The sequence below is a fragment of the Schistocerca nitens genome, chromosome 12, assembly GCF_023898315.1.
Source record: "Schistocerca nitens isolate TAMUIC-IGC-003100 chromosome 12, iqSchNite1.1, whole genome shotgun sequence".
Lineage (NCBI taxonomy): Eukaryota > Metazoa > Arthropoda > Insecta > Orthoptera > Acrididae > Schistocerca > Schistocerca nitens.
The window spans coordinates 42,843,053-42,855,613 of NC_064625.1; the positions used below are offsets into that span (position 1 = coordinate 42,843,053).

The following is a 12,561-nucleotide window of genomic DNA, read 5'->3' on the forward strand; positions in this document are numbered from 1 at the left end:
ATACCAGGTACAAGTAGATGTAGGTTCTTATAGTTATGGAGAGATGAAGAGGCTTGTGCAGGATAGAGTAGCGTGGACAGCTGCATCAAACCAGTCTTTGGACAGAAGACGAGTAATAACAAACAACTTATTTCCAAGCACAGAAGTAGATCTACTGAAAGGTGACTAGTGCTGCTACTGCTGCAGGAAACGTAGAAACAGATTTTGAGAAATCAAGAAACTTACAAAATTTGAGTACTTCAGAGAAATCATTAAACTAGTAGGCTGACCAGTGAAGCAAACAACGCCAGTTCCCAGAAGACAGAGCCCTCCAAGAATACCTATACAATAAAAATTAATATCCAATAATGTGAAAATTAGACACTATAGAACAGTTATCAAACTGTAAGCGCTCTAGGCAACGAAATGCATTGCTACACTTAAGGTGAAGACATAGAAAAAAACGGAGAAAAAAACAGAGTAGTATACTTCGAAAAATTCTATGCACTTCATATGAAAATAGCAACAACAAATATATAACAAAGAACTCTACAAAAAAAGTGCGAAATTCTCGCAGGCCAGAGAGGGTGGATCAGACGAAAGTAGCAACAAGAAATTAAGATGCAACAACAAAGAACTCTATAAAAAAGTGCCAAATCCTCGCTATCTGGAGAGGGCAGATCAGTTTGTTTCGGCATGTGGAAAGAATGGAGTAAAGTAAAAATCTTTCAATAATATTTCAGTAACGAAAGGACAAAAATCAGTGGATCAAAGATACTAAAACGAATTAGAAGAGAGTGCTGTAACTGAAGAAGATATTCAAAACAGAGAAAAATTTTGCACCAAAATAAACAAAACTTCAAAGTTTCACAAGAAAAAAAAGGGAACCTGTAAGAAAATTCATCCAGGAAGAAAAATAACAGCAGAATGGAAAAATGGGGAAAAGAACATAATTCAGAAGGACAACCCCTTTGAGTAATTTTTTCACATTGTCCACAGTTCGTCGGTTTCAGCACAAGAATAAGAAGATAAAATAAATAAAGCGAGTACATGGCTTCGCCAATATTGAGATCATACGCCAAGCACTAATCCGACTGAACAAGTATCGTGAAATTATTTATGGAGACAGCGAGAAACCTAAATCAGGTTCACGGGACGGGGATTTGAAATCAAGTCCTGCCTATTGTGATTCCACTGTCTCAACTGTTGAGCCCTCTCGCTGAATAAAAATGGTTGTATTGGAAGTTCAAAAACTAGTTTCGCCTAGTTTGAGGTAAAAATGTAGACAGTATCCTGTAAGATACAAGTGAAAGTGTAGCAAGTGACAGTATTACAAACTGCAGATTCATTGCCAAAAGCAAAAAAGAAAAAGAAAAAAGAACGGAAGGAGAAGGAGATTATAGTGAAGGAGAAGGGGCCAATAAAAGATGAAGATAAGAAGGAAGGGCAGATATAATTAAAATAATCGTAATAATGGAACAGGTGACGGACTGGGAAATGATCAAGGGAAGAATTTGATAAAGGAGAAGAAGCTGGTGAAGGAAGGGAAGAACTGATGCAAGAACAGGAGGAGAAACGACAAGGTGAAATGCAAGGGGATAGTGATGGTGGAGGAGAAGAAAGAGTTTTTGGTTGTGATGGTGACGTTGGCGATGAAGAAGATGATTTTGAAGGAGTTGACTGAGAACAAGGATATGAAGAAGAAGAAAAACAGTGATATCAGTCTTGCAGAAGTACCACAAGTGCCTCCAAAGATATAGACTGGAATAATGAAAGAGACAGAATAATATATATATGTACTACGAAATAATTTATATATTTATGCTGCATTCTTGGGTGAAAGAAAAGGGCACTGTTTCAGCACCTGGCCCAATGAAAACCTTGGTTTAGACGAATGAACGGGCTATAGAATACGTTCATAAGATTTTGTTGACAGTAGTTGAAAGATAATGAGATGCTAGCTGTGATCTGCATTGCAGGGAGGGCGTGATAGAGGATTTAGTTACATCAACCTCCAGCGGAGGTGACCATGAGATTTGCGTTGTAAAGCATCGACACCACAGCATTTGGCCGTCTAAGAGCTTCAACAGCTCGTAGAACTGTTTTTTAAAAAACTACAACATTAACATCCAATAAACAACAGACTATCACTAACAATATGAGGCCAGTAAACGTATGTACACAGTATTTACTAACTCACTTTGCTATCACGCTGGCTTCTCAATAAACGTTCCAGCTGTTGAAGAACGTAAATTTCATCGATTGCATGAAAAAAAAAAAAACGAAGTTCCAACAGCAATAGGAATTTTTATATGTTTCAACGTTCAGGGGAGTTTGTGAGTTACATCACTTGTGCACAGGTTTGCCAATAGAATTTGCGATGAATTTGTCGGATTTGGGTGATTCACAACTGCTAGAGAATACCGCATTCCGTATGTTATTGTCGATATGTAACATGTGTAAATAAGACGATGGAGGTTCTTACAGAATACTTCTATCACGTTCTGATTAAAAATTGCTATTTCAGAGAAGTCATTATCTTTTGTGTACTGCACAGCGAATCACTGACAATTCTCCCTCACCAGTGGAATTCGTGGCCATGTATCTCCAATATTTCTAGCAATTAGTTTACATGTTACACCTAATATTGTCGGTTGTATACTTAGAAACGTAGAGATTATTTGTCTGCTTTACAAAAATCGACATTCATATTCATTTTTAAAACACTAATTGCTAAACAGATATTCTTACGATAAATTTGTTTTGTCATTTTCTCGAAAACCTAATAAGCTACTAATGGAATTAACAACGTTACATTGTTTCATAAAATCTCATTCTCTGTATTTTTTTGTCTTAGGAAAATACTGTCAAAACAGACACAATTGGGTTTCGGTAGGCTTTTTCATATTTAATTCGTTTGCGTCACTCGACATACAAGGATAATTCACAGCTGAGCCATTGTTATTAGATAGTAGTCTCCAACATGCAGCTGTAAGACTGATTTTTGCGAGGTGCAAGAAGATTTAGTAGGCACACAAAGTTCACAGTGACGTACCATCCATCGAGGAGATCTAAGTCATCATTGCAAGATGATGGGGATTTCGTGATAGTTGTACAACATTTGGTGTAAGTGGTAAGAGATCCACAACTGGCAGCGCTCTATCATGCAGTGATCGCGTGAAGTAGTTACTTCTTGTAAACATCCCTAAAGCACGTGGCGCATGAGCAAGCTCGCACGGAATGTTTAAAGTTCCCTATGAAGGTTTGTGCTGGAGTAGACATAGTTTGTTCTGTTTTAGCTCTACTGCAGTTGAAACAGAGTCACCGTCTATGACAGGTCCGTATACAGCTCTGTCAGTGACTAATAGGGAATTGAAATATTTTATTCTGATGTTTACTCATCTAAGGGAAGAACTGGATGCTGTTCACGTGCTTCAATATCGATTTGAAAAACCACTTGTTTGTGCGAAACTGCACTGAGGCGTTTTTTGTTTCACAGACGTTAGAATTAGGGGATTTAAACCACGTACGTTTACATAACACATAAAACCAAGTAAACTGACAGATGAGAAGGTAAGGGAATTTTCCGGTTTTCTCGACTGGTACTATTGTGCCTGCTACCTGCAGCCATCTGAATTCAATATAACAATTTAACAAGCTTCGAATTCCAGGACACAACTCTTGGGGATAGCTGTAGAAGTAAGTACAAAAATGAAGTTGAAAGAGTTATAGAGAGAATGTTAGCAACTTTGTCGAAATTAGAGGTACAAATCGCAAGTAACCACCAAATATAATAAAAGATACATTCTTAAAGGAAATGATCATGAGAAACATAAAAACTGGAAATAATATGACCTACATGTCGTTAAATAATAAGGTAAACTAACTGTCTCAGGAATACAAGAAAATATTGAAGTTATAAGTCTACATTTATATTAACGAAAAGGAACTAATTACATATAAAGCGCAAAGTGTCCTAGAAATGTTTTTCAGGATAGTACCTTGTTGTCGCCTGGTTTCTGTTATCTTTTACGTAAAATTTCTGAAAACTGAATGATTACCATGTTACAGGATTCGTAATAAGTCCAATCTGAGACATAAGTGGAGATCGTGACAGTTAAATGAACAATGAGTAAAGAAGATACAATGAGAAGTACTTAGAATAGTTTGCCTAAAGTGTAGAAGCTTGCCAGCATCTGTTATACAATGAATTTGGTGTTTTAGACCAGTATTTAGAAAATACTATGGAGACTGACTCTGAACTGGATGAGACATCATTTTTTTTTTTTTTTGTTCGGTTTAGGGGGTACTTCTTGGAAATGAGACAGCTATTGCAGTTAGTTTTGAAGTATTCATAATGGCGCAGAACTATCTTCCAGATTACTTAACATTTATCCCCCCCCCCCCCCCCCCCCCGGTTATGAGTGAACTAAATTTGATTTTTTGATTGTATCATCTATGGCCTATTTGGGACATAGCTCATTAAAATGACCAAAAAGCCGTTGCGCTAATGCCTGATGGATCAAATAACTACAAAGTTTGTTCCTTGTACAGAGATGTTAAAAAACCATAGTGAGGAATGAGATTGTGAGATACCTGACACTTCGAATTCGAGGTGCTCACAGAATGGACTGGACGTACATGCTTATAGTTTTACTCGTTTAGCTGATCCAGCTCAGAAATCGGCAGCAAACTGCAATGTGGACACCTGGTACAGTTGAAGACACATTATGTTTCCATCATGCCATCATGCAAAGGTCTCCACAAAAAGTCACTTGATGATCTTGTTGGCCAGCTAGTAGCTCACGAAGTTCATGTGGCTTTCTCCTAATACCAAATAAATCAAGTAACCATTAATTTTATTCCATTTGTGGGAATGAGACCATAATACTCTCATCTGACAGAATCCTCAGAATGGATTACCTACAAGTTGAATTTTCTATCACGTTCTGGGCCGCTCATGACTGGTGGGTATCAGGGCTTCCAGTGGAGAACAAAGGTGGTTGGGAATGGTTGCAGACTCTTCGCGGCATGAGCAAGCTGTGAGGGCAGGTCTTCGTTAACAGCTATTGAGCCAACGTGAGACAAAGAGGTTTTATAGGCATGTTTTCTAATGGCAAATGAACTATCACGTTAGTTCACATTCGAAGACCATGAAAACTATTTAAGTAATGACAAACAATTTTGTAGTATCTCCGATCGATGCAAAAGGAAGTATTCACATATAAGACGAACCATATTCCGTCGAATTTTCAGACACGTTTACTTTCAATTTCGGTCTAGATGGTCTGGTTATCCAGTTGAGTAGATATGTTTGAGGAGGAGTAACACATCATTCAGACTATGTTAGGCCACTATGGAGAATATGGATGGGGGTCTTTTTGAACTACTGGTTAATAAGTGTGTAAGAGAAGCGTTTTATGGGATTGTTTTTTAATACCAGTTGGATCAAATAATTACCATGTTCGTTCCACATGTAGAGATCCAAAAAATGTGAGTTATGGGTAATGATCCCCGATACTTAAAATTATGAATGTTCACAAAATGGGCGAACCATATACGGTCGAATTTTGTGACGTATATGCTAGAAGTTTGGGAATATACTGGTGGGTTGGCCAGTCGAGCAGTTGGTCCCATACTGATCCAGTCGAGTGGTGCACACTGTAGGGCCTCGCAGGACTGGAGAGAGTCCACTGGAGATAGGTAGACTGGTCCACGTGGGATATGAGCGGAAGTCATTTTGAATTGCGAGTTAGATTCCATGTGTCTGTTTCTTAATACCAAATGCATCACGTAAGTATTACGTTTGTTCCATATTTGGAGATTGCAAAGACTAGTGTTACGCGAAATGAACTTAAAGGATGTCTAAAATCCAGATGAGGGTGTCGTTAAAACAGACTAACCATACACAGTCGTATTCACAAAATACGACACTTTTGCTTGCAACTTGGGACTCTAGTGACAGGTTATCCAACTCTGCATTTGAGACTGTACTGACTAGTTGTCCCAACGCCAACAGTCGGCAACGTGCTGCACTGCAGAACTGGAGGCGGTCCATTGACGACATGTGAAGTTCTCCATGTGTGATATGGTTAAAAGTCTTTTCGATCTGCTGGTTGGCCAGCATGTAGCAGATGGTGGTAGATGGACTTCGTGGGATTATTTTCTAACTCCAAATGGACCAGGTAACTGTCATGTTTGTCCCATATCAGGAGATGATATCAAAATCTGAGTTATGAGTAACGAACTTGTTGAATCCCTGATACAACCAACTAGAGGTTTCTGCAGAAGACACCTGCAATACAAGTTAATTTGCTTGCAAGTTGTGCCTGTAGTATCCAGTAATCCAGTTGAGCAGTTGGACCTGCCTATCCTGGCAAGTGGGTAGTGCAGTGTATCACGCAGACTGGAGACCCTCAAGAAGGAATTACAGACCTCCCAGGTCATGTGGACGTCTCCACAAGGACTGCAAGTGTAGGTCATTTTGAAGTGCCGGATAGCCAGCGTGTAGCACGTGTTTTTAATGGGGTTCTTTTCTAATATCAAACGGATTAAGTAACTACCACGTTTCTTCCTTATTTTTAGATCCTAAAAGGTAATGAGTTACAAGTAATGAGCTTATAGTATCCCCAATAGTTTCAATTGGAGATGTCCACAGAATGCACCTGCAATACACAGTGAAATATTCAGATACATTTGCTTGCAAGTTGGGCCTGTACTAGCTTCTGGTCCAATGGAGCAGCTGGCCCTGTAGAGGCTGGTGACCCAGTCGAGCAGTGGACACTGGAGTGCGCCACACGGACCAGAGACGGTCGAGGAACAGTCGTGGTCCCCTCACGTCATGTGGAGATCTCCGCGCAGGATGCGGGTGAAGGTCTTCTTGAACTGCTGGTTGGCCAGCGCGTAGCAGAAGGGGTTCATGGGGCTGTTGGCGTAGCAGAGGAAGTAGGAGAACATGAAGAGGTGCTCGTTGGTGCAGGGCGGCTGCGCGCAGAAGCCCTCGACGAGCGCCAGGATGTGGTACGGAGTCCAGCAGGCGACGAACGCCCCCAGGATGAAGGAGATGGTGCGGAACGCCTTCCGCGCGCGGTTCTCCGACTTGGACTTCTGGCGACCCGACGACTCCTTCTTGCTGGAGCGCCGCTTGCTGCCGCCGCCCTTGAAGCGCTTGCCGATGCTGCGCACGAAGTCGCGACGCGAGCCGCCCCCGAGGATGAAGCTGCCCGCAGTGCTGCCGCCGCCTCCGCCGCCCCCGCTCTCCCGGGCGATCACCGTCGTGCCGCCCACACTGCTGCCAACTGCGAACAGTCAGAGGATCGGTCACCAATCCATACATATTATATAAAATGGCCAGATTTCAACCAAACTCGATACACGTACAACTTTAGTGTCTGTGAAGAAGCACTGTGGAAATATGAACCATCTACATCTCAAAGGGGTGTGAGTTGTGGTCAAATAGAAGCTTAGGTCACGACGTCCTAACAGCAGTATTTGAGAAAGATGGCGGTTAGCGACTCGGAAATAACTTTACAGTTAATTTCAAACCTTTACGAGACTTTTGGCCGGCCGAAGTGGCCGTGCGGTTAAAGGCGCTGCAGTCTGGAACCGCAAGACCGCTACGGTCGCAGGTTCGAATCCTGCCTCGGGCATGGATGTTTGTGATGTCCTTAGGTTAGTTAGGTTTAACTAGTTCTAAGTTCTAGGGGACTAATGACCTCAGCAGTTGAGTCCCATAGTGCTCAGAGCCATTTGAACCATTTTTTTTTACGAGACTTTTCCTAGCTGACACCCACCACAAAATGTTGGAAGGAAACAGGCTCATCATCATCGTCTTCTTCTTCTTCTTCTTCTTGCGTTACGACCTCTGTAGGACCACGGGTAGCCCCTTCATGGACTGCATTCTCCTCCTCCCAGAACCTCTTCATTCAGTCTCTTCGTCTCTCCCGCTGTTCTTCCGAGATCTTCAGCGTCCGTTTCTCCTGTCGGCTCCACTGGTGACATTCTAATCTTTTTCTGTATTCTTCTCTGTCATTGATCTCTGGCATATTGGTCATTGTATATTTGTTCCTGCAACTTTCCTTTCCTTCGACCTTGATCCCCAATTCAAACCAGTCTTTTGAAGTTCAACAGCCCACTTGGTTCCTGTCTTTCCCCTTGTCCTCCCTGTTGTTTCCCACACTCTCTTCGTCATTCTGTCCATACTCATCCTAACTACATATCCAGTGGTATTTAATGTCTTTATGTTGTTATAAGCGATCCTCTGTCCCACCTTTCTGGCTACCTTATTTAAGTCTCACTTACTATTGCTGTGTCGTCTGCAAAGGATAGGCAGTCCGCTTGAGCCCTGTTGTCCTTTTTGTCCCCCACATGGGTCTCTGGTATTCCCATTTCATCGTTTATTGCTCTCCACTGCCTGATCACTTCGTCCAGTGCTATATTGAACAACAATGGTGACAATCCATCTCCCTGTTTAACACCAGTCTTGATCTCAAATTCTTCTGACCGTGCTCCTCTGAATCTCACCCTTGCTTTTGTGTATGTCAGAATATCTTTTATGAGTTGTTTTGTAGTTCCATCAAGTCCTCTGTTCTTCAGGATCATCTCTTATTACATTTCGCTTTTCATGCAGTAAAATTGCCACATAAGGTGAGACGTTAGAACTTATCAGTTATTTACTACTAACTCTATTCAAAAAACACTTAACGTATTACTAATTTACTATTCGCAATACACTCCGGAGGCCATATCCATAGATAGGGTGAGTCAAAAGGACCTTTCAATTCTGGAATGAAATAGACATTTATTGAGATAACTTACAGAATCGGTAGATGTGTCATTTTGTAGCAAAGAACCACGAGTTTGATTCAAGCAGTGGAGCAGCGTCCAGTTCCGCCCTTAGATGCGCCAGTGCACTGCACAATTAAAATGGCTACTTTTATTGGTGTGGAGAGTGCTTGTTGCGTGTTCTGGTTTCATGAAACGAACTGTGCAACAGCTATTCATCCTAAATTTCGCACCGAATACGCTAAAGAACCTAGAAGCAGGTCTACAATTTACTCTTAGCACAATAACTTTGCTGAGACAGAGTACGCCCGTGTGTGGGAAGAAATGATTACTCGTCGGATGTTTGTCACATCACTTCAAACGAAAATGATTCTTGACACTTTTATGTGAAACGTGAGGTTCATTGCGATTCCGTAAGTTATCCCAGTAAATTTTTGTACCATTCTTAAGCTGTGAAGTCCTTTTAGACTCACCCTATATACGGGTACCACTGAATGTAGCTGTAAAATCATGAAATGGCATTGTTGGCCGGCAGGTCCCTATGGGATTCGGACGCGAAACGGAAGTCTTATTTCAGACGGCGCCACACTGGGCGACTTGCGGCCCATGATGAGGACAACACAACACCCAGTCCCCGAGCGGAGAAGATCTCCAACCCGGCCGGGAATCGAACCCGGGCCTGGTGCATGGGAGGCAAGCACGTTACCACTCAGCTAAACAGGCGGACTGCTTTAAGTGAATCCATGGCAATTACCAACCTGCCCTTCGCGGTAATTCTGCACCATCTGCTTCATGTTGTTTCATTTTTATATTCATTATTGTCACTGTATGCATTTTCATGTCACTTAACGACTGTCTTTGCGCTGTCGTAGCAACCGTTTTAAGTTTAGTCGTTAGTTTGGCTGCATGCTATGTATCATTAATATTGAAGGAATGGGTAGTAAAGTTGTCTCCAACAATAAAATTAATTTTCGCCTCGCGACAATATTTTTTATAAGTTTCCTTTAATTTACATCTATGGTCGCAAACTTTTTGTTAACAGATGACCGGTTTCGGTCTATAATGACCGTCATCAGATCTGTTTTATAAAAACAAAGTCCTAATGTACTGCATCCATAGTGGCATTGTCAGATGTTAAATGCAGAATCAGCACCAGCAATTAACATTTGACGATGCCACTATGGATGCAGTACATTAGGACTGTTTTTATAAAAAAGATCTGATGATGGTCATTATAGACCGAAACCGGTAATCTGTTAACAAAAAGTTTGTGACCATAGACGTAAATTAAAGGAAACTTATTGTATATACGGGTCACTGTTTTATTCTCGACAATGTCGCAGCTTGTGAATATTTCTTAATTGTCATTGTTGTCATATTGCGTGCGTAATATCTGAGATACCGGCAGAGTTCTTGAGATGCACGTCTGTGTGACCAGGCAGAAATTGCAAAATGGTTCAAATGGCTCTGAGCACTATGGGACTCAACTGCTGTGGTCATCAGTCCCCTAGAACTTAGAACTAATTAAACCTAACTAACCTAAGGACATCACACACATCCATGCCCGAGGCAGGATTCGAACCTGCGACCGTAGCAGCAGCGCGGCTCCGGACTGGAGCGCCTAGAACCGCACGACCACCGCGGCCGGCACTGAAATTGCACCCGTCTCTAGATTATGTCGAGTCTGAAAGATGCTTTCGAAAAAGAATCTCTGAACAGCAATAAAATCTCGGTTATGTTGTGGGGAATATCTCTTTAATACTAAAGTTGCCTCAGGATTTCCAGAGGCCGAAGGGTGGTTTACAAACAGCTAAATAAATTGTTAAGTATGAGATCTGTATATTTCAGTTTTTAAAACTGTGAAATATTTTTAGGGACGAAATTCCATTCCGTATATGTAGCGTATTTAGGTTCCTACTCATCCCTTTTTTATTTTTTTTTCAGGTCATCAGTCAGTCTTCTGATTGGTTTGTTGCGGCCCGCCACGAATTCCTCCCCTATGCCAAGCTCTTCATCTCAGAGTAGCACTTCCAATCTACGTCGTCAATTATTTGCTGGATGCATTCAAATCTCTGTCTTCCTCTACAGGTTTTACCCTATACTGCGCCCTCTAGTAACATGGAAGTTATTCCATCATGTCTGAACAAATGTCCTATCATCCTGTCCCTCTGTCCCTTCTACTTATGTTTTCCACATATTCCTATCCTCTCCGATTCTGTGCAAAACCTCATCATTCCTTACGTTATCAGCCCACCCAATTTTCAACATTCGTCTGTAGTACCACATCTCAAGTGCTTCGATTCTCTTCTGTTCCTGTTTTCCCACAGTCCATGTTTCACTACCATACAATACTGTACTTCAGACGTACGTCCTCAGAAATTTCTTCCACAAATTAAGGCCTATGTTTGATACTAGTAGACTTCTCTTCGCCAGGAATGCCCTTTTTGCCATTGCTAGTCTGCTTTTGAAGTCCTTGGTCCGTCCATCATTGGTTAGTTTACTGCGTAGGTAGCTGAATTCTTTAACCTCATCTACTTCGTGACCATCAATCCTAATGTTGAGTTTCTCGCTGTTCTCATTTCTGATACTTCTCATTACTTTTGTCCTTCTTAGATTTACCCTCAATCCATATTCTGTACTCATTAGATTGTTCATTCCATTCAGCAGATCATGCAGTTCTTTTTCACTTTCACTCAGGATAGCAATGTCATCAGCGAATCGTATCATTGATAACATTTCACCTTGAATTTTAATTAAACTCCTAAACCTTTGTTTTACTTCCATCATTGCTTCTTCGATGTACAGATTGAACAGTAGCGGGGAAAGACTACATCCTTGTCTTACACCGTTTTTAATACGAGCACTTCGTTCTTGGTCGTCCAATCTTATTATTCCCTCTTAGCTGTTGTACATATTGTATATGACCCGTCTCTCCCTATAGCTTACCCCTACTTTTTTCAGAATCTCGAACAGCTTGCAGCATTTTATATTGTCGAACGCTTTTTCCAGGTCGACAAATCCTATGAACGTGTCTTCATTTTTCTTTAGTTTTGCTGCCATTGACAACCGCAACGTCAGAATTGTCTCCCTCGTGCCTTTAGCTTTTCTGAAGCCAAATTGATCGTCACCTAGCGCATCCTCGATTTTCTTTTCCATTCTTCTGTACAATATTCTTGTCAGTAACTTGGATGCATGACTGTTAATCCGATTGTGCGAAAATTCTCGTACTTGTCGGCTCTTGCATTCTTAGGAATTGTGTGGATGACATTTTTCTGAAAGTCAGATGGTATATCTACAGACTCATATACTCTACACACCAACGTGAATAGTCGCTTTGTTGCCATTTCCCCCAGTGATTTTAGAAATTCTGAAGGAATGTTATCTATCCCTTCTGCCTTATTTGATCATGTCCTCCAAAGCTCTTTTAAATTATGATTGTAATAGTGGATCTCCTATCTCTTCTAAATCGACTCCTGTGTCCTCTTCTATCACATCATGCAAATCGTGCCCCTCATAGAGGCTTTCAATGTATTCTTTCCGCCTATCCGCTCTCTCCTGTGCATTTGGCAGTGGAATTCCCGTTGCACTCTTAATGTTACCACCCCTGTTTTAATGTCACGGAAGGTTGTTTCTGATTTACTGGTATGCTGAGTCTGTCCTTCTGACAATAATTTCTTTTTCGATTTCCTCACATTTATTATGCAGCCATTTCGTCTTAGCTTCCCTGCACTTCCTATTTATTTCATTCCTCAGCGACCTGTATTTCTGTATTCCTGAGTTTCCTGGAACACTTTTGTA

The 12,561-nt window shown here is 41.3% G+C and overlaps 1 protein-coding gene across 1 annotated transcript in view; it reads right to left on the bottom strand.

The window, feature by feature from the left end:
* Window positions 1–6,813: 6,813 nt before the first annotated feature.
* LOC126214897 (5-hydroxytryptamine receptor 2A) overlaps window positions 6,814–12,561 on the bottom strand; it is a 177,122-nt gene continuing 171,374 nt past the window's right edge. Inside the window, exons 12-13 of the mRNA XM_049941540.1 lie at window positions 8,281–8,294; window positions 6,814–7,277 (exon numbers count right to left, since the gene is read on the bottom strand). Coding sequence (XP_049797497.1) covers window positions 6,814–7,277; window positions 8,281–8,294 — 478 coding nt within the window. The remainder of the gene's footprint in view (window positions 7,278–8,280; window positions 8,295–12,561) is intronic.